The sequence below is a fragment of the Pleuronectes platessa genome, chromosome 10, assembly GCF_947347685.1.
Source record: "Pleuronectes platessa chromosome 10, fPlePla1.1, whole genome shotgun sequence".
Lineage (NCBI taxonomy): Eukaryota > Metazoa > Chordata > Actinopteri > Pleuronectiformes > Pleuronectidae > Pleuronectes > Pleuronectes platessa.
Genome location: NC_070635.1, coordinates 11,418,679 through 11,444,197, shown reverse-complemented (window position 1 = coordinate 11,444,197; position 25,519 = coordinate 11,418,679). Strand labels below are relative to the sequence as shown.

At 42.9% G+C, this 25,519-nt stretch overlaps 2 protein-coding genes across 3 annotated transcripts; one reads left to right on the top strand and one right to left on the bottom strand.

The window, feature by feature from the left end:
• Nucleotides 1–791: 791 nt before the first annotated feature.
• Nucleotides 792–16,380, bottom strand: LOC128449244 (cingulin). 2 transcript variants are annotated; one of them, XM_053432305.1, is made up of 20 exons: nt 16,224–16,380; nt 9,684–10,578; nt 9,499–9,596; nt 9,300–9,369; nt 9,080–9,175; nt 8,273–8,382; nt 7,923–8,034; nt 7,527–7,739; nt 7,050–7,198; nt 6,208–6,328; nt 5,902–6,114; nt 5,526–5,747; nt 5,170–5,418; nt 4,887–5,057; nt 4,485–4,646; nt 4,012–4,185; nt 3,800–3,918; nt 3,328–3,436; nt 3,086–3,249; nt 792–2,360 (listed from the first exon to the last, which is right to left on the bottom strand). In XM_053432305.1, the coding sequence occupies exons 2-20, from the start codon at nt 10,575–10,577 to the stop codon at nt 2,228–2,230; spliced, it is 3,579 nt and encodes a 1,192-aa protein (XP_053288280.1). In that variant the 5' UTR covers nt 10,578; nt 16,224–16,380; the 3' UTR covers nt 792–2,227. The 2 variants fall into 2 exon arrangements, with proteins under 2 accessions (XP_053288280.1, XP_053288281.1); XM_053432306.1 differs by having other exon boundaries at nt 9,499–9,569.
• A 1,569-nt stretch (nt 16,381–17,949) lies between these two features.
• On the top strand, nt 17,950–25,519 carry she (Src homology 2 domain containing E). The gene is made up of 6 exons (XM_053432304.1): nt 17,950–18,908; nt 19,424–19,550; nt 21,273–21,527; nt 21,750–22,125; nt 23,444–23,563; nt 24,226–25,519. Exons 1-6 carry the CDS (start codon nt 18,462–18,464, stop codon nt 24,416–24,418), a joined length of 1,518 nt encoding a protein of 505 aa, XP_053288279.1. The 5' UTR covers nt 17,950–18,461; the 3' UTR covers nt 24,419–25,519.

Below are 25,519 nucleotides of genomic sequence, written 5' to 3'. Positions count from 1 at the left end.
TTTCCTGTGTTTCTGGACGATGTTAGATTCCCTACGAGCCTCTACAAGGATGTGTATCGTTCAGCACCAACAGCATCTCAGCTCTACACTCTAGATGTGCAGTTAAGATGTTTTACCTACTAAGGCGTCACACGAATAAGAAATGTGAGAGAAAATGATTGTGTTGACATTTTCTCACAGGTTAATGACTTTGACACAGAGTCACTATGAAGACTCTAGAAGTGTCAGTGTGAGTTAAGGCTGTGCACTGGAAACGGAAACACACTCTCACACACACACACTCTCACAGATAATACCTATTATGTGCTCAACCAGGTTGATGATCCGTGAGGTTCACAGTTCCACAGAACTCAGGTTTACATAACAAACATTAACTTTGATTCCAGAGAAGTACGGCCCTGCAGCCAAAACACAAATGATCCATCAGCATTGCAGCATGACAGTCATAAGCTGCTTTGTGTCTTTTAATTAGTCACATTTCCTCTACATCTTCTCTTTTATTCAGAACGCTTGAGGCAAGTGTGATCACACATTTCCACCTGATGACAGATAAATTGTATAGAATTAAAGGTCCTTTGCTTAAACACAGATGTCAAGATGAGAAGATTAGAGGAGCAACATTTTGGTTTTAAAAGGCAAATTGTCCAAAAATAATGAGGAAACTGTGTATCCTGAAATTGAGAGTTAAGTCACCTTATTTGCTTATTTCCTCATTTGAAATATTCCAAAAGTAGTTACACAGAAAAAAGGGTTAAAGTATCATTCTGTAACAACGACAAGGATTAAACAGATCATTTTAACTTGATAGTTTTATTGTTTGTAAATGAATTCTCGTAATAGAAAAACTATTCTCTGAAGTACCGTTACAGTGTGAAACTTTTCCATTCAACAATTACAGTAAATACCAGCACCTTCAATTCAACATATGTATATTCAGCTGTCTAACAAATCATATAGGTACTATTTTCAGTATCACTGGAATAACAGAGAGAAATGTTACATTGCAGCAGAATGTAAAACAATTATAAGTTCAACTGATTATTCAAACTGTTTCCAAAATCAGTTTAAGACTCAAATCTACAAAACTTTACAACAAAAAATAATTCTGATAAGAATAACGAGTCAAATAAAAAATCATTAAGGCATTGTAATGAAAGGGATGTACATGTTTTATAAGGGAATGCATAGAAGTTGTGCAGCTTCAATCAAACATTTTGTAAAGTTTCTACGGCACAGTGAAGATATTTTGGCCATTTTGTTTCTTCCAAAGTGGAAAACCATTTGAATCCTTCATGTTCTGAAGGAAAGCCGCTCGTTAGGCACGGATCTCTCTGTCGTCAGAGTTTTGGAACAAAACTCCTGAGATTCTACATGGTTGCATCTTTACTGAGAAACCTCTACAGAATAATGATTCAATGAATTAACTTTTTGTACCAACATGAGGCTTCTCTCACATATGTGCTATTTATTACTGGCTTGAAAGAAGAACCTGTGTCCTTGTGTAAAAAAATCCATTTGGGATGCTATAATAGTGTCATAGTTTATAATGTACACCAGGTGACAGTGAAGACTGGAATGTGGAGTAAACTCTAAACCAGAGGACAGAGCTAAACAAATATATATTTTGTTTTCAATAAACAAAATCCAGATTCTATTCAGCAGGAATCATTTACAGTACTTTAACCATTAGAGCTGGTTATGCAAATTCATTTGAGGGTTATTTTGTTGCATTGCTCGCAGTTTGCCTTCCGTGGTGTCTTTAATAATCACAGCGTCGACATTCAGTCCTTGTTTTCTCTGGTTCTACCTGTCTTCTGTCTACTATGTAAACTTTTTACACCAGGAAATGAGAGTATAAATTACCCTACAGTCAAAGCCAGACATAGAACCATAAGTGCTTGATGAACAATCTTTACCTTAAACTGGTCTGAGACGTATTGGCTGTGTACGATGTGCATGACTAGGATTTGTTCCAGTTGTACCGTGGAGAACATCTCAGCACATTGTAGACGACTGAATTGAATTCCCCGAACAGAAGAGGATGTCTTGTTTCCTTCCGTTCAATCAAGAATGGAAAATCTCCCCCCTGCTAACTTCTACAATGTGTACTTTATATCTAGTGCATACCATTCTGCCTTTTGGATTTACTCCCAAACTACAAACCAGGGATCCTACACTACCCTCTATCGCTGCTTCCTCTCTCCCGCCCGGTCCCATAGGTGCTGCCTCAACAGGAGCTGGTCTGGAGGTTGCCCTCAGTGAGGATGGAGGTGATGCTGGTCGGGTCATAGAAGCTGTCGTCATCATCTGAGCTCAGGGCTGAATCCAGAGCTGGACGCCTTGCTGCCTGAGCTTTCCTCCTGTGACACATCATTATCACATCATCATCATCAGAATCTTCTCTTTTATAAGGTACTACCAAAACAAGCAGCTACTCTGTCATCAGTTGCTTTATTTGCAAATGTTAATGTGAATAGGTGATAACAGTGCTCCCTCTGCTGGTCATATAAAAGAATAACATGTGACTCCTCACGAGTGGGCTCATGTCTGGAATTTTATTTCCCCCTGTGATAAATGAGTAATGTCCCATTTGAGTTTAATGAAATTCTTTCTCCAACGTGGGTGCCCGCTGATGTTTTACACGCATCGATTTGTGAAATACTGCACCTCAGGGAGGCTGAGTAAATCTCCACCAGGTGTCTGTAACTGTGTGTCACACACAAGGAATCTGAGTTCACGGGAATTAGCTCATCATTTCTGCTTTACTCATACTGTGACGCAAGAAACAGCAGGTGGTGTCTCTAAAACACACACTCCCACCCACACTGTCAGAACCCGACCTGAGCCCAAAGTTTCCCCCGATTACAGACACACGCAGAGTAAAAGCCCGGCCCACGTGACTCAACCCATCCCAAACCTGAAAATCACACAAGTTTTTTCCAAACCTGGCCCCATGGTCCCTAGAGCTGTGATAATATGGCTGCCAGGAACTCTCTTGCCTAATCAGTCAAAACCAAAGGCTCATAATGACTAAGAAATTGGATGAGAAACTGTAAAACTCAGACAAAGAAGAGTAAATGCTTACTTGATCTCGACCTCCAGAGCTGTGACTCTGGTCTGCAGGGCTTCTTTAAACTCCATCTGTTCCTCCATGTCTCTCTGAGCTTTTCTCCTGAGACCATCGACCCTTTCCAGCTCCGTCTCTCCCTCATCCACCTGCCTCTTAAGAGCCTTCACCCTCAGAGCAAACTGCAACGTACAACAAGTTTAAAGTTTAATTCTCAGTAAAGGTTATACTGACATCCAGTGGTTGGTAAGCGTGTGTACCTGGTCTCTCTGTTCAGTGTGTGTCTGTCGCTCCTCATCCAGCATCAAACTGAGGTCTTTAAGTTTCCTCTCCAGACGACGTTGAGATGCCAGGACAGAGTTCTTATCCCTTTTCATAAACAGGAGAAAGAAGAACAGAGCAAAAGACATAGAAGCATGTTAATGAATATCATTCTCTGAAATACCAAAGCTCATCTATTTCATCATAATCAAAAACTCAAGTAATACAGTCAAATCACATCAACTTTTAGTAACAGCCCAAATTGTGGCCCCTATCATGCATATTTTTTAAATATCTTTCCTGTCTAAATTTCACAATTAAAATGGCAAGATAATGAAAACCCACATTGGGAAAACCACCAAAATATAAATTCTTCAGTATATAGATGAATATTCGATTCAAACAAAAGAGGAAAAATGTGGTTCAGAGTAAGGATCCCTTTGAGGAAGTTTTCCATCAGTTGCACTGTACCTTTCCTCGCTGCGTAGGCGTTCTTCAAGCTCCAGGTTCTTGTTCTCCAGCTGAGAGACTCCGGCTGAGGAGCGAGACTGGCCCTCCATGTCAACAACACGACTCCTCAGCTCCTTCAGCTGCCGCCACAAACACAGACACACAAGGAGAGTCAGGTGAAAGCTGCTGATCACAAATGTCGGCAAACACAGGTGGGTCATATGTGCACATACATGTCTCTCCATGGTGTTCTTGTCCAGCTCCAGGTCCTGTTTGGAGGACCTCTCCTGCATGAGGTCAGAGCGGAGCTGATCGATCTGGTCTCTGCTCCTCGTCATCCGCTCCGTCATCATCTCCGCACTGCTTCTCTCCTCCTCCAGCTCCAGCTCCATACGCTTCAGCTTGTCCTGATAGAGCAGAGACAGGTTCTGCTTCGTTAAATGCTCAGAAATCGTGTCAAGTTTGGACAGAACTGTTCCATTACTTCTAGTTTTGATACAGACTTTGTTGGAGCATGTGTGCAGTGCAAAAGGAAACACTTGAATCTAAAGCCATGTATGCTTAATTCACAGATGGAGGCAAGATATTTTCATACATTCACATGTACAGACTGTTCCTACTAACAATGTATGCAAAGCAAAATCATTAACTGCTGGTATCTGTGTTGCCATTGTTTATTTCCCCAAATGGTTTATTCATATCGTACCTCCAGGATCCGGATCTCCCGGGTTTTCTCATTGTGGTTGTTTTTGCTGGCCTCCACCTCTGCCTCAAGGTGGCGCAGTCTGTTGGAGAGAAGCTCTTTATCCAGCTGGTGGTTGTCTCTCTCCTCACACACAAGCAGGATCTCCTTCTTCTGCCGTGACATCTAGTGAAGTTTATCGTATAATTAGAAATGTTCTCTGTCAAACTGAATGTTCATCAGAAGAAAATTATAGGATTATAATATATAATCAGCTTTCCATGAATACAATCGGTGAAGCATTCACAATGAATATTATATGTCTAAACATATTAAGATCAGACATGACTTTCCTTATGAAACCCAAATAAGAGGGTAATCATGCAAACAAACACTTAAAACAAACATCCAAACACAAACACACACTTCTTCCTCCAGTCTCTTCAGATTTGTGTTGCTTCTTTCAAGCTCAGTCTCAGCGTCGTTTCCATGACGCTGCACCTCGTGCATTTCCTTGCGTGCTCTGTCTCTCTGCTCTTCCAGCTGAGCCCTGAGAGCCTGTGCCTCCTCCCTTGAGGACGTGGTCAGAGACTCGTGCTGACAGGGAGGGAGAGGGAACAAAATGAAAAACACAGCGGATGAATATTTTGTGCAGTGTGTGTCCTCTGTCGAGCCGCCGGATGCTGCGGGCTGCACAGGCCTTTCTCACCTCTTTGCTGAGTTTCTCCAGAGCTCTCTCCTGCTGCCGTTTGGCTTCTTCCAGCTGGTTGATGTTCTGCTTGAGTGTCTCCTTCTCTTTCTCTGTATCCTCCAGGCGCAGGCTGCATTCACGGTGCTCCTGGCTCAGTCTGGAGGCTTTTCTCTTGGCCTCATCTAGCTCAGATCTCAGGCCTCTCACCTCAGAGTGGAGGGCGAGCTCTGTCTCTGAGCTCTCTGTGGTGCTGGTCTGCAGCTGAGCCTGATGAAACCACAGAGGATGTGCAATTATGCTTCGATGCATCCAATAATTGCATGGTATCTAACACGCTGAGCTGAACAGTGTTGTGTGGGAGGATGTAACGTTACCTCTAACCGTGAGAGTTTATCTTTAAGACGTGCGTTGGCGTCTTTCTGCTCCTGCTGGGAGTCTTGAAGCGACTTAAGGTCCAGCTGATCTTTACTGATTTGTGTTTTTCTGCTTTCCACTTCCTCTTCAGCCAATGAGAGTTTCTCTTTGAGCTGGTTAGCTTCCATACCTGCCTCCACAAGCTTCTGCTCTAGCTCCGTGATGGTGGATGGGTCTGGGAGCTACAGGCAGGAGGAAAAGGATTTAGACAAAACACTTCAAGAGATGATTCTAACCATCTAGTCATGCAAGTCCATCTGACACATACGTGTTACCACACAAAACTTCACAAAGACCCTAAATGATCTCTTTGTTGCTCTGTGAGTTTAAACTAACCTGCTTATTTTTCTCCTGTGCCTTGGCATGGTCTTCTTTAGCCCTCTGCAATTGGCCCTTGAGCCTGTCAATCTCATACTTCATCTCTGCCTCTTGGTTCTGGTGAGTTTTCTTTATGGTGATGACCTCCATAACCTTCTTGTCAAACTCCATCCGGTGCTTCTCCACCTCAGTCTTTGCCTTCTGCAGATCAGCATTGTATCTCTTGAGCTCCTGGACAGAAGTATGAAAATTTTGATGTTGAATTTTGTTGTTATTCAGCTTTGCATCAGTGATGGTGTAAAGCTGTGAATGTGTTTACTGCACCTGGTTGATAGTCTGGGTGTGGGTGGGGTCTGGTATCTGTTGTTTCATGGTGCTCACTCTCTCCTGGAGCTCCTTCAGTTCCTCCTCAAACTCCTCTTTTTCCAGACGAGCTTGCAGGAGTCTGAAAAATGTGAACATACGAGTGAGGTTAGCCGACTGAACCAATATATTGTTACTGCTTAATAAGATGATCTGTAGCTGTTGGATTGTTGAAGTGAATCATGACAGAAGAGTATTATTTTGTTGTTGTCAATGAGCAATTAAATCATTATTTAATCGTCAAAAACAGGAAATACATCAGCCTTCCCTGTTTTTTATCTAAACACTCAGGAATAGACCATCCACAGCTCTCTCTGTATGTGTACTATGAAGACAATTCTAAAGCAAAAATGTTGTGTGTGAATACTAAGCATCATTTCTGCTCAACCAAAGAACTAAATATGGTCCATATTCCCATTGGGACTCATGCCCTCAGGTGTTCATGGTCCACATTTGAGCTCAGATCACGTGTGGATGGCCTTGTCACTACAGGGATACAGTTTTTAGCACAGCTAGCCACATCTACAGCTATCTACACACAAATGTGGATCAATTAGTGACTCTCACGGTGCTCCAGGAGTGCTGGGTGGCTCTCTGACAGAGAGGGAGAAACATTGACAAAGTAGAATGAAATAAGAGAAGAGATGGACACACATTAGTAGTACAGCAAACTGAAAAAATGAAAAGATGCGAGGGTGACAAAAATCTAGGTCGACGTAAACATTGGAAATCCCTAACCCAGGAAAGTACTGATGAATACACTCTGTGGTTCATACAAAGTGTTTAGATGTCTTTAGACTCACTCTTGTTTAGTTGTTCGAAGATCATCTCTGGTGGAGTGAAACTGCTCCATCCAGTGGCCACTCTCGTCTCGACAGTCCTCCAGCTGCTGCTGTAGAGAGCGAACTGATGCATTGACACGCAAACGCTCAGATTCGATCCCTGCATGAGACTGAAACAGAAGGCAGAAGAGATGAGCATATAGCATAATATCATTTCATAAATAGATATCACTAGTTTTTCTGCGTTAACTCTGCAAATTTCACGTATGGGCATTAACTCCTAATACCAGCGCTGACTGTTTGTGGTGCCTGTAATTCCTGGTGAGCATGAGAGAGTACCAGGACTGGGCTCCCCTGGCACAGTCAGGGAGGGAGACAGTCAACTTTTATAAATTATTATCAATAAGAAAATCCACTCAAAGTGGAGTTTTAAGGCATTTGTCTGTCAAATGTAAATAATGTGAGTTTGTCAGTATGTGTGTGTGTGTCTATACACACCTGAGACACCTGCTCCATGCTGCTGCGGAGCTTCTCCATGTCCGCACTGTACTGCTCTCTGAGGACTTCCATCTCTTTGTCATGTGTGCCCACCTCTTCCTTTAGTGCTCCTTTCAGAGCGGTGAGCTCCCTCTCTCTCTGTCTCAGTGTCTCCTCCAGCTTGTGTTTCAGCTGGCAGACCTCCATCAGCTGGGCCTGACAAGACATCAGGTCCTGCAGACACAGGGAATGTACAGTATAAACACTTGATACGCTTGACTAGTCAGCATTATATTATTTTATTAAATTTAATATTGCTTTTAACCGTAAAAGCTTTCTCAGCTATTCAAACTATCAGTATGTTTTTTTAATCCAGTGCTGGTGATTTGTCCCTGTTCATCAGTGTTTCATTTGTACCGTCTTGTTGCCGTTATCTCTTCTCAGCTCGTCCTGAAGCTCAGCCAGCTGGTCCTCCATCCCTCTGACTCGTGCCTCTGCATTCTCCCTATCCATCCTGAGCTGAGTCAGCCTGCGAGAAAAGGAGCAGAGACATTACGTCTTTGAATTCAAATGACAACACAATACTTGTTCGGCCGCATGAATGAGATACAGTAACTGCTTGTTCTTGGAATTGTGAGAAGTGTGTGCGTGAAATCAAAGTAGGTTCATTATAACCCCTCTTACTCCTGACCACAAAGACTGGTACCATGTCTATTCATGCTTTCTTCTGTGTGTGTTTGAGTGTGCAAGTGTTGTAATGCCCTCACTCTGAATGTGTTTCATTTAATTCTGTCTTCTTTCGGTCCAGCATCTCCCGCAGCTGCAGGTTTTCATCCAGACAGGACTCCAGCTCAGCTTTCAGGACGGGATCAGAGTCCTACACACAAGCAGACATGATGAATAAATGAGAGCAGTGAAATATGAGACATCAGGTAGCTCTGGTGGCATAAACAATGGTCTTTTAGGAAATGCTAAAGCGGTCCTGCATTTGCCAGCCGATCAATAGGCATAAAGGATTAAGTTCTTAGGGGCTATTAGAGATTAAGACCTGCCCAACTTCCTTAAAATCACATTTGATGCGTCATTACTGAGGTAAGATTCTTCTATGTGTGCACCTCTGACCAGGCTGGAGGGCTTTAGGGATTAATCAGAGGATTAATCTGAAGCACACTCCAAGGAACCCCCAGGCCCTCCTGGTTGGATTAGTCAAAACGACAAAAAGACTCTAAGGACAGTTTTCTACTTCCAACCAACTGCCTCCTTCACTTGAAAGTGGGTGCTCTCCTTTTAAGGAGCATCTATGTGTTACATTGGAGGTGCCCTTTGTATTTAGAGGCGAGTTAAAGTGGCAGGTTCCCCTCTGAGGGTTAGCCTCCGTGGTGGCAGCCAGTCGCAATCCGCTGGCTGAATTTAGACTTGGTGGGTGAAACAAAACTATAGTAACAACCCAAAACTCAAGTATGCATTTTATACCTGCCCTATCTTTGATGATGGGTTTGTTTAAATGAAATAGCACCAACTCATATGGGTTTTAGAGCTACAGCAGGAAAAAATCTTTATCTTGCTTTTCTTACCCTCTTTTCCTCCTGCAGGGCACTTTGTAGTTCAGCATTCTTTCTCTCAAGTTCCTTCTTTTCTCTCATCCACTCTTCCCTCTGGGATTCTTTACACTGAAGACAAAGGTGTAAGGAGACTAAAATGCTGTACGTTAACTACTTGCATTATCTCTTTATGAACAAGTTCCGGAACAAACCTTCCTGAACTTAGAATTAGAAATTTTCCTCAGGGACAAACCTTTATATTCTGAATCTTCTGAGCGATGAGCTTGACCCTGTGTCTGATGGCAACATCGCTCTCATTGGTTCTGAGGGAAGGGGGAAAAAAAGACAAAAGGTTAACATTCATGTCATTTATGAGTATTTCATTGTGACATTCATTTTAAAAAAGTGCTATTCCAGTAACAGGAAGTTGATGATGACATGGAGGTCCATACCCTTGCCTCAGGATGTTGTATATGGTCTGCATCACCTGCTCCTCCTCAACGCTCATCTCTGCACTCTGAGCCTGGTCCAGCAAAAGGTCAGGGGTCACCTTAAGATATAGATCAGAAAACTACTCTTGCAATTTTGCACTGAATATAGGATTTAATGGCTTAGCCGAAAAACACAGAATTCTTACCTGTGTCTCAGTGATGCCGGCCTGCGGTGTCACCACAGCAGCTTCTCTCCCTGGTAGAGGCCACTGCTTCACAGCGTGCTGGCTGCGCCCTAAGCTGCTGTGAGTGGAGGACGGTGGTGAGGTGTAGGGGTAGGGGCTGTGAAGAGGTGATGTAGCTCTGGGATCTTGTTGTGGAGGAAGGAGGCCTCTCTGCTGCTCCCCTCTGTTTACATCATCAAACCTGTTTACTGGTCTGTTTACAGCAGTTTGTCTCCGATTAGACTGAAAATCATTTGTTTGTTGAGGAGGGTCGGGGTAGGTCTGACTGCCCCTCACTGACCCTGATGACCCATTGAGCCCTGTCTGATAAGAACCACCCCATTTATTCCTTTCCATAGGCCCACCTCTACCACTGACATGCTGAGGCTGCTCTCGCTCTCCTCTTACACCTAAACCTCCATCCAGGTTCCCATAACTACCAGACTTCCCATCCCCTGGTGGCCTCGACAGCTGGAAATCCTCATTGCCTGCCCCTTCCTCTCCATCCCTGTCCAACAGTGACCCATGGGACTGGGCCCGGCGTAGTGCCCCTTCTTGCCCACCTCCGCTTCCTCCTCCTACATATTCCCCCTGTGTTCCTGGCTCGGCTTTCTCTCTCCGCCGTGGAAGGCTGGTGTAGCCAGATAAGGGCTGGGTTTTGAGCTGGACCCCATACGAGTCTCCTTTCTCTCCATCCTTCAGGACCACATAGGGCTGGCCAGCGATACCCTGCACCCTGACTGCCACACCGTATTTGGCAGAGGCCTGAGTCTTGGTCTTGGGCTGGGCCCCAGGCTGCCCGCCGAGTTCATCGATGAAGCGGATCTGGACGCCGTGGTCCACTGGGGTCTTCCTGCCTGAGGATTGTGTGCTCATTCTGGTGACAGAGAAGAGATCAGGCTGAAGAGTAGAGAAGGAAGCAAGGACGGGGATAGAGCACATCCTGCATCAGAGCTACCTGGCTGCATATTGGCTTTAATCTTGTGGCGATATCCAAAATATAAACAACTCGTCTTGTTACATGACATTTCATTAATTTGCAAATCCTTATGTTCACAGTAGCTATCCTCCACTGTTCAAAATTAAGATGATAGACCTAAAAAAAAAAAGAAAAAAGGCTGCGCTGACCCTTTAAAACAGGTCACATTAACTTTATTCATGGTTTACATGCAAGCATTACTGCATTTCCCACAAGAAAATTACAAAAACTGAAAAAGTCTGAATTAGTTCTAAACCGATAAATCAGCAAAGACCTGCTGATGTGAGCTTATAGTGCAGATACATTCGTGCTTGTTTACATGTCAATAACAAGTGATTTCTGGATAGAATATCTGTTTGATGGAATTTAGAAAGACTTAAATATAGTTATTCCACCAAACAGCACTAGTAAGTTAATTGGCTCCCTCTAAAATTCCTGATTTACGTGTATCTTCGTCATAATCCTTCCATCTAAAACAAATATGAAGAGATCTGTATTGAGACTGTTTGCTCAGGCTTTGTTTTAATGTTTTTAAAAATTACTATTGATATTTATTATTTGGGAATTTCTTTAATTCACAAATTAATATGAATTTAAAACTTTAATGTTAGGTACAGGCTATAGTGAAAATAAAATATTCTGGAAGGCAGAGAGAGAAAGAGAAAAAAACAAGTACAACAATAGTCAGGTTAACTTAGAAAAACTGCTCTTTTATCAAATAATCCCACAAATTAGGAAACCAAATAATAGAAGCACTCATTAGCAAGAAATGTGGAAATGTCAGACGCTTGTTAGACCAAAACAGAGATGCAGCTTTGCTTGGAACGAACACAGCGACACTGATTCATACGCAGTGACACTTGGTTTCTGTCTCTCGGTTGCTTTTGTGGACTTTGTCCCCGGTGCACTCCATTAGTCATTAACCTGAGAGCACACACCCACATATCACTCTCCACTTGTAAGGACCAACAAAGTCTTTCCCAACTTTTGGAAACTTCCCAAGCAGATACCAGACCCAACCCCCGCCAAAACTTTGACAGCTTGAATACAAATACAAACTGTTTGTACTATGGCAACTGTTCTTTTCATTCTTTCACTCTGCAATTTCTCTACTTTTATTTTTTTTCTTTACTCCCTAACCCTCCCTCTTTTTGATGGCAGTTGATGAGTAAATCTCAAACTCTTCCACAGCACCCATACGTCACCGCAAACCGGTTTTGACACTGACAGCTCTTTAAAGAACTTAACATTCCTGATATCACATTGACTGGCTGATCCAGCCTCGTGTTATGATCCCATCCCCAGTGACGTTACACCGGTATGGTTCATTAAACCCATTTCAAACCTATTACAACACTCCCTCCTGACCTCTGGGCCCTGCTCCTTTCACTTCCTCCCCACAGCTTCCAAGGTGAGACTGGGAGAGTGGGCGGGGGGCCAGAAAGGGAGGGTAATGTGAGAGAGAAAAAGAAACAGCCAGCTTTTCTTCTCTTATCAGTGCCTTGTGTGATAACATCCAAAGTCAAGCCGTTCCTGTGAACAACCATCCCCCACATACACAGAAAGAAACCCTCAAATAGCATCCATTATTGAACAGCTACACACACACTTTCTATATTTCCATACAGAATTATGAAGCTGTATAACACAATGCAGCCAAGTCATTTTGAGATATAGCAAACTATGGTCAACAAGCTGAGCCACACCTTACAGTAAAGAACACTAAAACAACTTCAGGGTAAGAACAGGTGAAGGTAAGTCTCTGGGCTGCCCGTGAACAAAGCAACGTCGTGTGTAATGACGTGAATGACCTTTAAATATGATCTGTATGCTTGTGGTGCATACGCAGCTTCCGCAGACAGGTCTGCTCATCGGACAATGTGCACATTGGGGTCAATTTTTTTTTTTTTCTCCACCGTTTTGAAACCACAGAGGAAAGCCCACGTCATAGCACATTTGTGAAGTCGGGCATGAAGTCTGCAGAACATTGCCTCGACTCCAAGGTCAAGCAAAAGGGTCGTGCACTGACAATCCCGGGATGGACGCCATCACAAGGAATGCAGAAAACAACGTCCATTGATTTAATGTGAAATGCTCGTCTGATTAGTGCCAAGAGTCTGAGCAAACATGGGCCTTATTAACTTACAGTTCAGAAAGACTGAATGGTGAATAAAACTCTTTTCATAGCTGTTCATCTTCATCAGATTATTTTTTTATGTCACAGAAGAAGAACACATTGTGAACTCCAGGAGGGATGTGGTGAGGGGGCAGACGCATCCTATTGTCCAGCTGATGTGGGGCGGAAAACGAGGGCAGCCATTCTGAGAATGCCAAAACTATCCCTGCCCTCGTTCATTCACTCGCTCACATTGTCCTTGAATACAACAAGTTTGCTTCAACAATGACATGTTCATCTCCCTCGCCCCCCCCCCCCCCCCAACTAATTTCTTCCCAAAGCCTTTGAAAATACAGAAAGTATTTTTATTATCATCTGTTATCTTACATTTTGTTATACACTTCCTTAACTGTTGGTTAACACTTTTAAAAACATGACAGTTTCTTTATTTAAAAGTAAAAACATGTATAACCTGGAACATTTTTGTCTTAAAGAATTAATCAATTTGTCAGATAATGAATCAGCAATACTTTGAAACTGCTAATGGCTTTGAATAAAGGGCTTTTATGTCACCTTCTTTTTTGCTATGTTCTCATAAACCAAGCAATCAAGTGAGTAATGTTAAGCAATAATCTTTTTTTTATGTTAGTTAGTCCTAGTGGTCTTTTACAGAATCAAGTTACTTTTTTCCACACTAACAATAGACATCCTTTCACAGGCTGGTTTTCCCAGCTTACAGGGCTGTTTTCCGATGCTTCTACCACTTGTGTTACGTTGACTGACTGTCTGCCTCTGGCCTTAAATTAAATTCTTGCACAGTAAATTGAATTGGAGCTACTCTCCTGTTCGGATTCCGAGATGGAAGGGGAAATATAATTAGGAGATTAGCGGCTGTGGAGAGAAATGGCACACCACCAAAGTGTGCAGAGTCATGAAAATGCCTCTGCTGACTTATGGAGTCAGCGATTGTGTTTAATTCAGTATAATATCCAGATTTATCCGTATCCTATTGGCTGAATATAAATGTATGTCATTGTCTTTTAGTCTGTAAAATGTCAGAAAATAGTGAAAATTGTTTCTTACAGTTCCCTGAAATCTTGCATCTTTTTTTTTATGTGAAACTATTGTTTACAAGGTTAACGGTAAACTTTCATGATCATGTCAAATTAATTGCCAATCAATCTTTTGTTTAAAATAGCATGTTAATTAATCATCTTTTTGAGCTAACATCTTAAATTTGAGCATTTGAATGTCTTTCCCCTTCATATCCAAAATAGCTAGAGTCTGAGACCACTTGCTCATTCACTGGGACTGGGAAAGTGGTCCATTTGAATGAATGGGAAAGTAGTCCTAGACCTTTTGAGCCCCACTACATGAATTAAATATATTTGGGCTTTGGATTAGTCAGACAAAAATAAAGTAGCTGAGGGTGTTACTGAAATTATAACAGGCATTTTCCCTGTTGTCAGGCCTTTTATAGAGAAAACAATTAATCCGGGAAACAATGGTGGAATAAAGTCGTCATGAGATTTCGTTCTAGATGATAGATTTTCAGTTTTAGTTTACAGCTTCCTATGGAGCCAACATGGCAATTCATAGCCTGACTTCTTTCCTCCAGGTCAATCATTGAGTTTTAGAGGCAAAATAAAAAAAAGGTGAAAGTGTAAGCAACAGAAACAGTAGCTCTCTTCCTCTCTGTCGTTTAAGGACAGGCGGCCCCTCAGTCCTCAGGGAATACTCTCCCTCTCCATTACATTCTTGACATAAACCCAGGCCCTCATCCTCTCTAATGCAGTCAATCTCCCTTGTCCAAACTCGCCACTGCTCCTCTTTCACACGCAAACAAACAGTCATTAATTCATCCTTTTAAATCCAAAGAAGTTCATTGGCATAACAAAGAGGGACTTCAGTGTTACCAAATAGTAAACAAATGACAGCATATTAGGAGCACATACATACACCCCTCCCCTTCCCTCGCATTCCAGACACTTGTCCCTCTCTGAGGTTCTCATTTACACGGGCTGTGTATGTGTGTTTGTGTGAGTGAGAGAGAGAGAGAAAGAGAGAGAGAGAGAGAGAGATAAAGAATGAATTGTGGGATTCTATCTGCTTACTTGTATCTGCAAGACTATTACCAGCTTGTATTGTTAAGAACTGCTTCTACCACACTAAACATTCTGGAAACGCAAAACCATGGCCGGCAGTTTTGCAGGTTCTATGCTATAATTATTGAAAATTCACGACACAATCCATGAACCCTTAATTACCACCTTCATAACTATAACCTGCACTTACTTCTTTCTTACCCGTCATCTGACTCAAACTTAATCCTAAAGAGCATCTCCGTATTTACATAGCAGCTCTCTCCAAATGCCCTAGTGAATCCACATCAGTTTTATTTAATTTTTTATTTACATATTATTATTGTGCTGCTTGTGTTTAAGTTTAAGTAGTTAAATTGTTTACGCCTTCAGCAACTAATTCACTAATGTACAAAGTGATTGCCCGGCTTCAAAATCAGAAACATAGAGTGTCTTTAAAGGTAAAAATCAAGATTGAGTCCAGGTTATGTAAGAGATATGATTAAGTTTAAATGATATTCATATACATTTGTCTTTTACTTTTACTAAAACTGTGTTGCTGCTACTCTTGGCCAAATATCTCTCAAATGGACTAACCTGGTTAAATGAAGGCTGCTAATTCCAATGGCATGCAATGTGCAATCCAATATACTGTATGTATATATATATATTCTGCTCACAGTTAATATATTATCTGTATTCTATGGATATTGTTGTATTCCCTTGCTTTTATATTACACGTTTACTTATGTATTACTTTAACTGGTGTGTAGTTGTGTCCTCTTTACTGCTACAACACAGCAAATGTCCACGTAGTGGGACTAGTAATGGATTATCTTATTTTAACTTAACTTTAATTATCTCATCTTGATAAAAGCAGGATGAATCAGTGTCTGAGGTGTTGGAATGTTTTTCCAGTTCAGTTTTCCCAGTGACCTACTCCCCTGGTAGCTCAGGGCACAGACACAGCTAAGTTCAGCATCTTTGTGTGTCTTTCGTGGACTTGTAACTTCAACACACACACACATCTAGAGTGGGTTTCACCTCACCTCACATCAGATACAAGTGTCCCGAGCTGAAGTTAGCTGGGAGCACTGGTCCCTGTCTCTGTCTGGACCCATCAAACTAGCTAACGAGCTACTCTGGCGAACAGAGAAAAGAGAAGAGAAGTTCACACTGACTCGATATTAAGGAAAAACAACAACAAAGCGGTTTTATTAGAAGGAAAAACGCTAAAAAACCTCAGACAAAGTGTTTGCGACGAGAGCAACGGAGCGTCTGACAGGTAGGGCTCGAACTGTCTGTTGTTCCTTATTATGTTTTAAAAAAACTAAGCGTAAAGTTACCTTCTTCTCCAAAGTGACTGCGCCGCTTCGCCCGGACACGTCGCCTCCTCGCTTTCGACGACGGTTCAGATATTTTCCCTCATTCGTTAAAGGTCCGGAGAGAGAAAAGCGAACCGACACAGCGACAAGTTCATGAGTCCGTGGCTGCAACCTGTTACCTTTTGTCAGGGATGAGAGCGTCCCGCCCAGTCTCCCAGCACGCCGCTCTGGGATTGGACCAGCGCACAAGCGTGGGCGGGACTTTGGATTTCGGCTACGCTTGCTATTGGTGGAATCTGCGTGTCAATCACTCGCTGTGCAGGACCACTTTAAGGCCATTTGGTTGGAAAAGTCCGGCCCTTATTTTTCACTCCAGGTGAATTGACAACACAAACCTTCATGTGTGAACATTTCCTGCTCCACTGACGAGCCAAGGTGAAAACTCGCTGGTACCCCGTGTGCTGGTTTCTACATCTGAACACTAGAGGGGGTAATTACATGCAGTCTGCAGCATCTGGGCCTTTGGCTGCAGGTGCACAACCAATAACATGGAACTGTAGCAGCTGAAGTACTATGAATTGTATGAGTATGATTAACTAATAATAAGTAAATTAGAAATTACAGCACGAAAATAAGGAAACAATCACACTTTACAAGTACACAGATATTAAACCCACATACAGACTTTTGTTACCTCCAATAACAAGAAACTATAGCAGCTGAAAGACTTGTAGATCCATGTCATTATGAAAATGAATCCAAATTCAATGAATTGTATAACACAGCACAATAATATAGATTACAATCATCATACTTTACAAGTAGACAGATATCAAAACCACACTACTTGTTTTACCTTCAATAACACAGAACTAGACGATGAAAGAGTACATATTGTGCTGCTCTAGTGTCGCTAGAGAGAAATTTAAGCATTTGATTTAGTTAGTTAAGCTTTATTTCACATCCATTGATCCATGTCAGATAATGATAAACAATTTATTAATTAATTAGAAATTACAGCACAAAAATACAGAATAAAATCCCCACACTTTACAAGTACACAGATATTAAACTACATACAGACTTTTGTTACTTCCAATAACATGGAGCTAGCAGCTGAAAGACTACATATTGTGCTACTAGTGTTGTTTATACTTTATTATAAAAATAAATAATTACAAAATACAGCACAATAACATAAAATACAATCATCACACTACAAACACACAGGGATTAAAAACAAACACAGACTTTTGTTTCAGTGTTTCCCTTATGATCAGGCTTTTTGAGTCAGTTAATCGAAACATAACCTTATTCACAAAAGTCCTTGTTTGGTCTGCAGGTCTGTGCAAGGTAAATTGGTAAAGGTTGAGTTGTTTTTCTCACATGGGTTTATTATAGAATCTCTTTTTAATTCAGATTAATTTAATTTAATTTAGACATATTAAGTGTTCCATTGTTATGGCTTCCCATCCTGACATTACAAATCACAAAATGAATTGCGTAAACAACTTGGTAAAACATTACAAATGTTTCCAAGTTGTTAGCTATGGTTGACAAGGATTGCAAGTCTTCAGATTGTGCAATAACTGGCATCACATTCCGAATCCAACCTGTTGCTCCCTGCCAGATATCCGTTGGCACCTCCCCAGCCACTGACAAAGATTGGCGATTTTCTGTAGATTCAATAGTTCTGAATCTTTCAATTTAAATACAGTGGAACTCCTACCCCGCCCCGTTCAGACAGTCCCTCCCCAAACCCCAGCAACATCCCACCGTCTGCGCGCACGGACTTTCCTCTCCATCTCCTCACTCCCCTCAAACTGGACGCACCACCTCACTCTCCGGGAATGGGATCTTTACTGGGTTCAAAGAAAAACTTCCAGTTCTTTCGAGTTTACGCTCTGCAGAAGTTACTTTTCAAACTGCAGGGATAGTTGTTACTGCAGGGTGTCCGCAGCAAAGAAGAGCCGCTGGCCAATGATCTCCAAGACGCACCGGGCGTTCTCTGACTGTCAGGGAGAGTTTCAGATGCTGGGAATCAGTGCAGCAGAACAAAGGGGTCTCCAGTCCGTTTGATTACGCAGAAATCATCGCAGTTTCATTCCTAAGTTAATGCGAGGAGTGCGTAAAATACTTGTGCGTAAAGTTGGAGCTGTTGCGCACGTTCCAGTGTTAGGTCTATTTGTGCAGTGCGTATAAAAGGCAGATACGTTGCTAAATATCAAATCTGTGCGAAGTGTTAACAACTTGGCAGTCATGGCAAAATGGTTCAGAGATTTCCCCATCAACCTGAAGAACGGAAGCGAAAGGGTCCGCTCAGCCTCTGAATCAGGTTCTCAACCTCGGACCAAACCTTCGTTTTCTCGAGACAGTTTGAAAGTTAATCAAAGAAAGGATGGAGGAGTTGGGGGGTTGCTGGCGGGGAGAAACCGGAAGAATTCGGCTACGGAATTGGGTCGTAACAACGCTGGGTCTGGTGGGACCGTCTGGGAGACTCTCACTTATGGTAAAGGTCGTAAGAACTCCAAGATCGAGGCCACGGGGACACCAGACGAGAACCGCCAGGTCAGGACCTCGAGTCTGGCGCAAGCGTACATCAGCAGGATGATTAAAGTGGACAAACAATACAAGACCCCCAAACTCAACGGGATCAGTGAAAAGAAGCAGCCGGACAACGAGACGAGGTCTGACATCAAGACAACGGTGAGTAACTCAAAGAGATGGAACCATAGCTAATGTAAACTTACGTTTTGATCTTCATATTTCATCTGCTAGAATCAAACCATGAAAGGTGGTTTTAGCAGCATGCAGGTTAAGAGTAAATAAACTGAATGGTGTAAAGTACAGATTTCACAGTGGGGCTTGATGTCAGTGCCTCTCTTTGTGTCTTTCCCACCTCAGTTCATAAACCTGTATCCAGTTTCCATCACTCTCAAAAGAACACAATGCAGATTTACTACATTGTTCGACATCAAACAGGCAAACACAATGCACTGACCTCTTTGCACAAGTATTTCCGCGTGTCCCTCCATTGCCTGTCACTCAGTCATGGACACCACACACGCACATGCACGCACACACAACACACACACGTAGCGTATCAGATCCCCTCTCTCCCTGTCGTCTCTGTTGCCTCCAGGTGAATGTAACATCTGAATAGGAAGCAGGGCCTCTGCATTGGGTTTTCTGACGGGTTTATTTTCCCTTCTCACACACAGCTGATCATCCTGGAGGACTACGCCGATCCTTTCGATGCAGAGAAAACCAGGGAGCAGAGGGAGGCTGAGAGAGCCGGAGTGAATGATGGGTACATGGAGCCCTACGACGCCCAGGTCATCATTACAGGTGAGGTCAGGGGACATCACCCGTCTCAGCAGTTACATTTAGAGAAACTGATGGTGAAGACAAAATAAACTCAAAGCAAAATCCAAACTGCATATTCTGACGCTGTCGGTAAAGTAAATGTTTGACTTTACAATTGCACATGAGTGCACAGCTGGATTACGTTCAGGGACACTTTTTACACGTCTCTGCACTCACACTATCTCACACTCGTGCTAATTAAGTTTTAAAGGGACACAGAGACAGGGACAAGGGACATTAGACCCTCAGTCTCTGCGCTAACTTCCCTCCTGGCTGGCGGTTGTTATAGGAACAGTATTGTGCAGGGACAATGGGTGCAGCTTCCTCTTCCAACTTCCTGTCTCCTGCCTCTGTTTCCTTTGCCCCATTCTCTTGATAGGAACTTGGCCCCAGTACCCCCCCTCTCTCCACTAACACACACACTCATAGACAGACATATTAACACAATACTGTAGTGTCCCGTAAATCAAAAGACCCCCCCCCCCCCTCAACCTTCCCCATAACCTACTAACCCCCCTCCACCTCGACTCCCCTCACCCTGTGCCCTTCGCTCAATCACTTCCCAGCAGTCAGGAAGTGGCCTGGTCAGCCAGCCAATCAGCAGCTGTGTTGACCTTTTCTTCCTGTAGGTCCATTGTTTGGTCACACAATAGTGCAGACACGCAGGCTACCTGTCCGACAGCGAGGAAACACAAGTGAAATTCCTGAAAATGCAGCGACTTCTCATAACAAGCACAACCTAGAGGGCACCATGCATCAAATGTATTTTAAGAAAAACATGGAAAACTCAATAAAACACTTTGCCAGTGTGACCTGTTTGACAACTCTACCAGTACATAATGTCAATAAAATATGCAAAATTGTAGATTTTACTATGGTTGAACACCAGTTTAGACATTTCCCCTTTTCTCTTTCTAACTGTGACAACCAGGACACATCCTTTATTATTCATCCCCTCAGATACATTCATTTAAATGTGGCATTATGCAAATGAATACTGAGATGCTTGTAAGAGGTACATGTCTGGTCACAGGCAAATTTAGGCAAAAAATTGTTTTTTTTAGAAAAGCATCTATATTTTACGGGTTAAATAAAGAGAACGCATATCAAGGTTACCCAAGAGCTCATAGAGGTATAGTTCAGTAATATAATATAAGATCAGACAGTTATTCTATTTGTCTGGGGATAGGTCTATTATCTGGTAAGTTAATCAGAAGAGGAGACTGACTCAGCTACAAGAAAAAAGTGACACAGTGTTGACACCTGCTTTTTAAAAATCTTTTATTCAATGATGTCCACTCCAAGTGCTTTACAGTTTTGCCACTGACACATTCACACTGACACATTCACACTGACACATTCACACTGACACTAACTCACTAAAACCCAGCTGTCAGGAGGATTCAATGTCTTGCCCAAGAAAACTTGGATGGAAGTGTGCCAGGGAATGGAATTGCCAGGGATAGAGCAACTAGCATTCACAGCGGAAATTACATTTCCTTCAATTTGGAGGCCGTTTGTTCACATCAAAATATAATTTTCAGGAAAGCCCCTTTTGGATCAAGACACAAAGAAAAAGTTAACAAAAGAATGTTACATAGCTGTGAGTCCGTCCTTTGGATAAAGTTTTTTCTCTCTTTATATGAGTTAAAATGTTACATTTGAAAGCTGTTAACCAACTAATCCTGTGACCTTCTGCTGTAGAGGTCCGCAGACGTGGCTCCAAAGACCTCTTGAAAGTGTGTGTCCTGCTGGACCGCGGCCACAGAGAGAGGAAGGGAGAAGAGGGGAAGCCATCGCCTCCAAACATCTACGACACGCCGTATGAGGGCGGACTGGAGGGCGAGAGCGAGGGGGTGTGGATCCCTGTCACACGACCGGAGTCTGACGTCCGTCCCGCCGGGGAGTACGAACTGCCCTGGGAGTGGAGAAAGGAGGACATTGTCAGAGCTCTGTCAGGTAGAGAGAGGGAGAGAGGGATGATGGGGGGGGATGGGGAGGAAGGATGCCACAAGCTTTATTTGCACAGTGGTGCCACAACAACTTTGCGTTTGCTTCAGAGAGGAAACACAACAATCCAGCTGAATCAACTTCCAGAGACATGTTTACTTTGGTGGCTCTGGTATGCTTTGATGGAATTCTGTTATGGAAGCTTGATATTGTCTCTTTTGCTTCCTTCAGCTCAATTTGAGGCAGTGGAGTGTTCTCCCACTAAAGAGAACAGTTCTGCCTCCAGCCGCCAGCAGCAGCAGCAGCAGCAGCAACAGCAGATGCAGCAACAGCAGATGCAGCAACAGCACACCCTGAGACAGAAGAACTGGAACCATAAAACCCTCATCTCCTCTCCTCCGTCCTCCTCCTCTTCTCCCACCTTCCCCTCCTCCCCTATCCTGAAACTTTCCCCTTTCACGCCCCCGTCTCCCTCCTTCCCCACTCTCAAGCTCTCACCCTCATCCAGCCCCAACAAACTTTCACCTCCATCCCCTACCTCCCTCAGTGCCCCACTGGATGGGGATGAAGCTAAATTGGACCCCGGCCTGCCTCTGGAGAAGCAGAGGTAAGAAGAGAGAAAACATTGTTTCAACATTTGATCCATATCCCATCCACTAAAATTAAAAAGGTAGGATGTATGACCCATACTTCAGCCAGCCACCAGGTGGCAATTGTGACACTTTGGCTTCACGTTTGGAGAGCCATCATGCCGTCCATCTTTATTTACAGTCAATGATTTAAAGAAATAAGAGATGACATATTATATAATAGTAAACAAGTCCTGGCTTCAGATCCAGGCTGATCTTGAACAATCCAAAGATACTTAGGTTTGACCAATTGGAAACTCTAACACATCCACATGTGAGATTTTAATTGTCTGTTTGTGTTTTAGTGTGTTGATTGATCGTTGACCTCTTAATCGTTGACCACAACTTCCAACAGGATTAGTGGAGTGTCGCCTGCATATTATTAATGCTCAATAAAAGTAGCGCCACATTTCTCATTAAATGTGCTGCTCTGATTGTATTTTTTATGATAGTAAAGAATAAGCATTTTTCTAAGTAAAGGGATAGTTCATCTAAAAATGAAGAGTCCCTCGGTATCTACCCACCACTATGCCAATGGAGGGGTGGGTGAAGTGGGAAAAACAGCGCCCTCCTCAGTTTTGGTTCCAAATCAAGCCTGTGTAAAGTTGTAAAAGCAATCAAGCTTTTACAATCAATCAATTTTCCTAATGGTCCTCTTGGCCAACATCTTATTTGTATTTCACACTTGGCACTTTAGACATTTTTAAGCGAAATTGAGTACTTATTAATGCAATCATGAGCCAGCAGCAGCCCATTACGTGCTGAATATAAATGCTGGAGGAAGGTGAAGCTTGATGGAATTGACCACAGAGTCTGATTTGAACCGTGAATCCCTTCTCCTCATGTTGTGGCCTTTCTTTTCCTATGGAACTCGCTCAGAGCTCAGAGCATATTCACATTTGTTCCTCTCATGTTGTGGCTGAATGTCAGTGTGTTTTGCCTCCAAGCATCAAGGCCACATGTTGATACAGGGCTCTCGCCTGTAGCCAGCTGCCAGCTTGTCTCCCTCATAGGTCTCCCATATTTATCTCTTTGCCCTCTCAAGTTCACCTTTGACCCTGTTAACCTGTTCAGTCCACAACATACAACCGTCTACCTGATTTACGTCCAGGGCAAATCTTATTTAGCCTGTTTCGTTCCTTCCGTCACTCTCACTTTCTTCTCTCACCATCATTGCCTATCATTTACTTGACATCTGACTTATCTCCATATGTCAGCGAGCTATATGTCATTGATCTGCTGTCTCTCTCTGCATCCCCCCCCCCCCCCCCCCCCCCCCACAACTCTCTCTCCAAGCTGGTACCATGGCAGTGTGAGTCGGCAGCAGGCTGAGGCTCAGCTGCAGCGCTGCAGGGAAGCCAGCTTCCTGGTGAGGGACAGCGAATCAGGAACCAGCAAGTACTCCATCGCTCTGAAGTGAGTGTGGGGATGTGTATGAATGTTTGTTTATGACAGCACATGTAATGCAACATTTATTTATTGTTCTTCAGTTTGTCTTTAGCTCTGTGTTAGTAATATTGGTAAAATTATTCTCCAGCTAATATCTGCAGGTGTAACTGATATGCTGTTTAAGCCTGATTTATACTAAGTAGACACAGCATCGGGCATTACAACCTGTAAGGCATTAATGTTAATGCATGAGCATTTGTGCTATACTTCAGACAACAAAGTAGTTCACTGGGATAATCAAGGGAATCCTGTGTTCCAGTGCATGTGTGTGTGTGTGTGTGTGTGTGTGTGTGTGTGTGTGTGTGTGTGTGTGTGTGTGTGTGTGTGTGTGTGTGTGTGTGTGTGCATGTGTGTGTGTGTGTGTGTGTGTGTGTGTGTGTGCGTGTGTGTGCCTGAGTGCTCATTTGTTGTACACTGCTCATTTATTGGATCGTCAACATCATTAACCCCATTTACACATCCACTGTACTCAGCAAGTCTAATTTTGGGAGAGACTGATAAGAGAGCAGTTTCTTTTAAGTTACAACGTGCACATTATGCTCCTCAATGTCTTATAACTCTCAACTATAACTATTGATGAGTCTCTAACTTGCTTCACTGACATTTTTCTTTCTGCCTCCTTCCACCAGGACCAGTCAGAGTTGTGTGCACATCATTGTGGCGCAGACAAAGAGCAGCAAGGGCCTGGGCTACACACTGAATCAGAGTAGCTGCATCTTCTCAAGCATCCCTGAGTTGGTCCACCACTACTGCACACACAGACTGCCTTTCACTGGAGCCGAGCACATGACCCTGCAGCATCCTGTGCCCAGGCCGCACTGAACATGCATAAGAGGACAAGCACACACACTGGAACACATGCATAACATGCACAGACACAAGCACAAGCACGTATGACACATTGATGCAGAACCTCTCCCATAATACATGTGTACACATACATGCATACATGCAAATATGTGCTGCTTTGGATTAATACGTTTTGTTTAAGGTCTCCCAAGTGCTACCTAGTGGTCAAAATCGGATACTACAATAAATACTTATCACATTATTATTGCTGACTGTTTCCAATCTGAAATCATAATCACACACACACACAAACACACACACACACACACACACACACACACACACACACACACACACACACACACACACACACACACACACAAACACAAACACACACACACCACCCTGTACTTAAAGTCACAGAAAAAAACATATAGAAAAAAACATATATTTGTCCTGAGTCTGCAACCTTTTTTTGTCCATTACTTAGACAGATCGACTCTCTACCCTGTAAACGCATTCATTTGAGTAATACCTGCAACGATGCACAAGAGGCACGGCTCTTACTATAGCCAATATAATAGTATGAGTAAATGGAGACGAGGGCGTATTACTTCCTCTCCAGATGCCTCTACACCGAGGTGCTGACATCATCAATTAGCACCATTCCATCCTGTTAGGTCTTGGTCTGTGGGATCGATAGCCCTGATTGGAGTATATTCATTCATCCATCTGACACGTCAATCAGCTCATTGATCTCTCCTGAAAATCAGGCTGATTTTCCAACCGCTCTGTCTGTCAAGAGAAAGAGCTGCATCGATTAGATGATTAGAACCAGTGTAGAGGGAGGGGGGATGTAACATTACTGTATCCAGCAGGCAAAATTGTTTTAATGTGTGTCAGTGTGCAGATAAGTGCATGGACATTTGGCCCATTTACTGGCCTTCAGTGTAATCTGAATATGAAGACTTTGTTATTAAAAAGATGTCTTATTGTGAATGCACCCCCAAAAAATGTACCTGTTGTATGCATAAATGATGTATGTATGATTGTTGGGTCGACCACACAATGATGTGGGCCGTGTATTGTTGTTGTGAAACATTTATTCAGTAAATAAAACCAAATTCATATTAA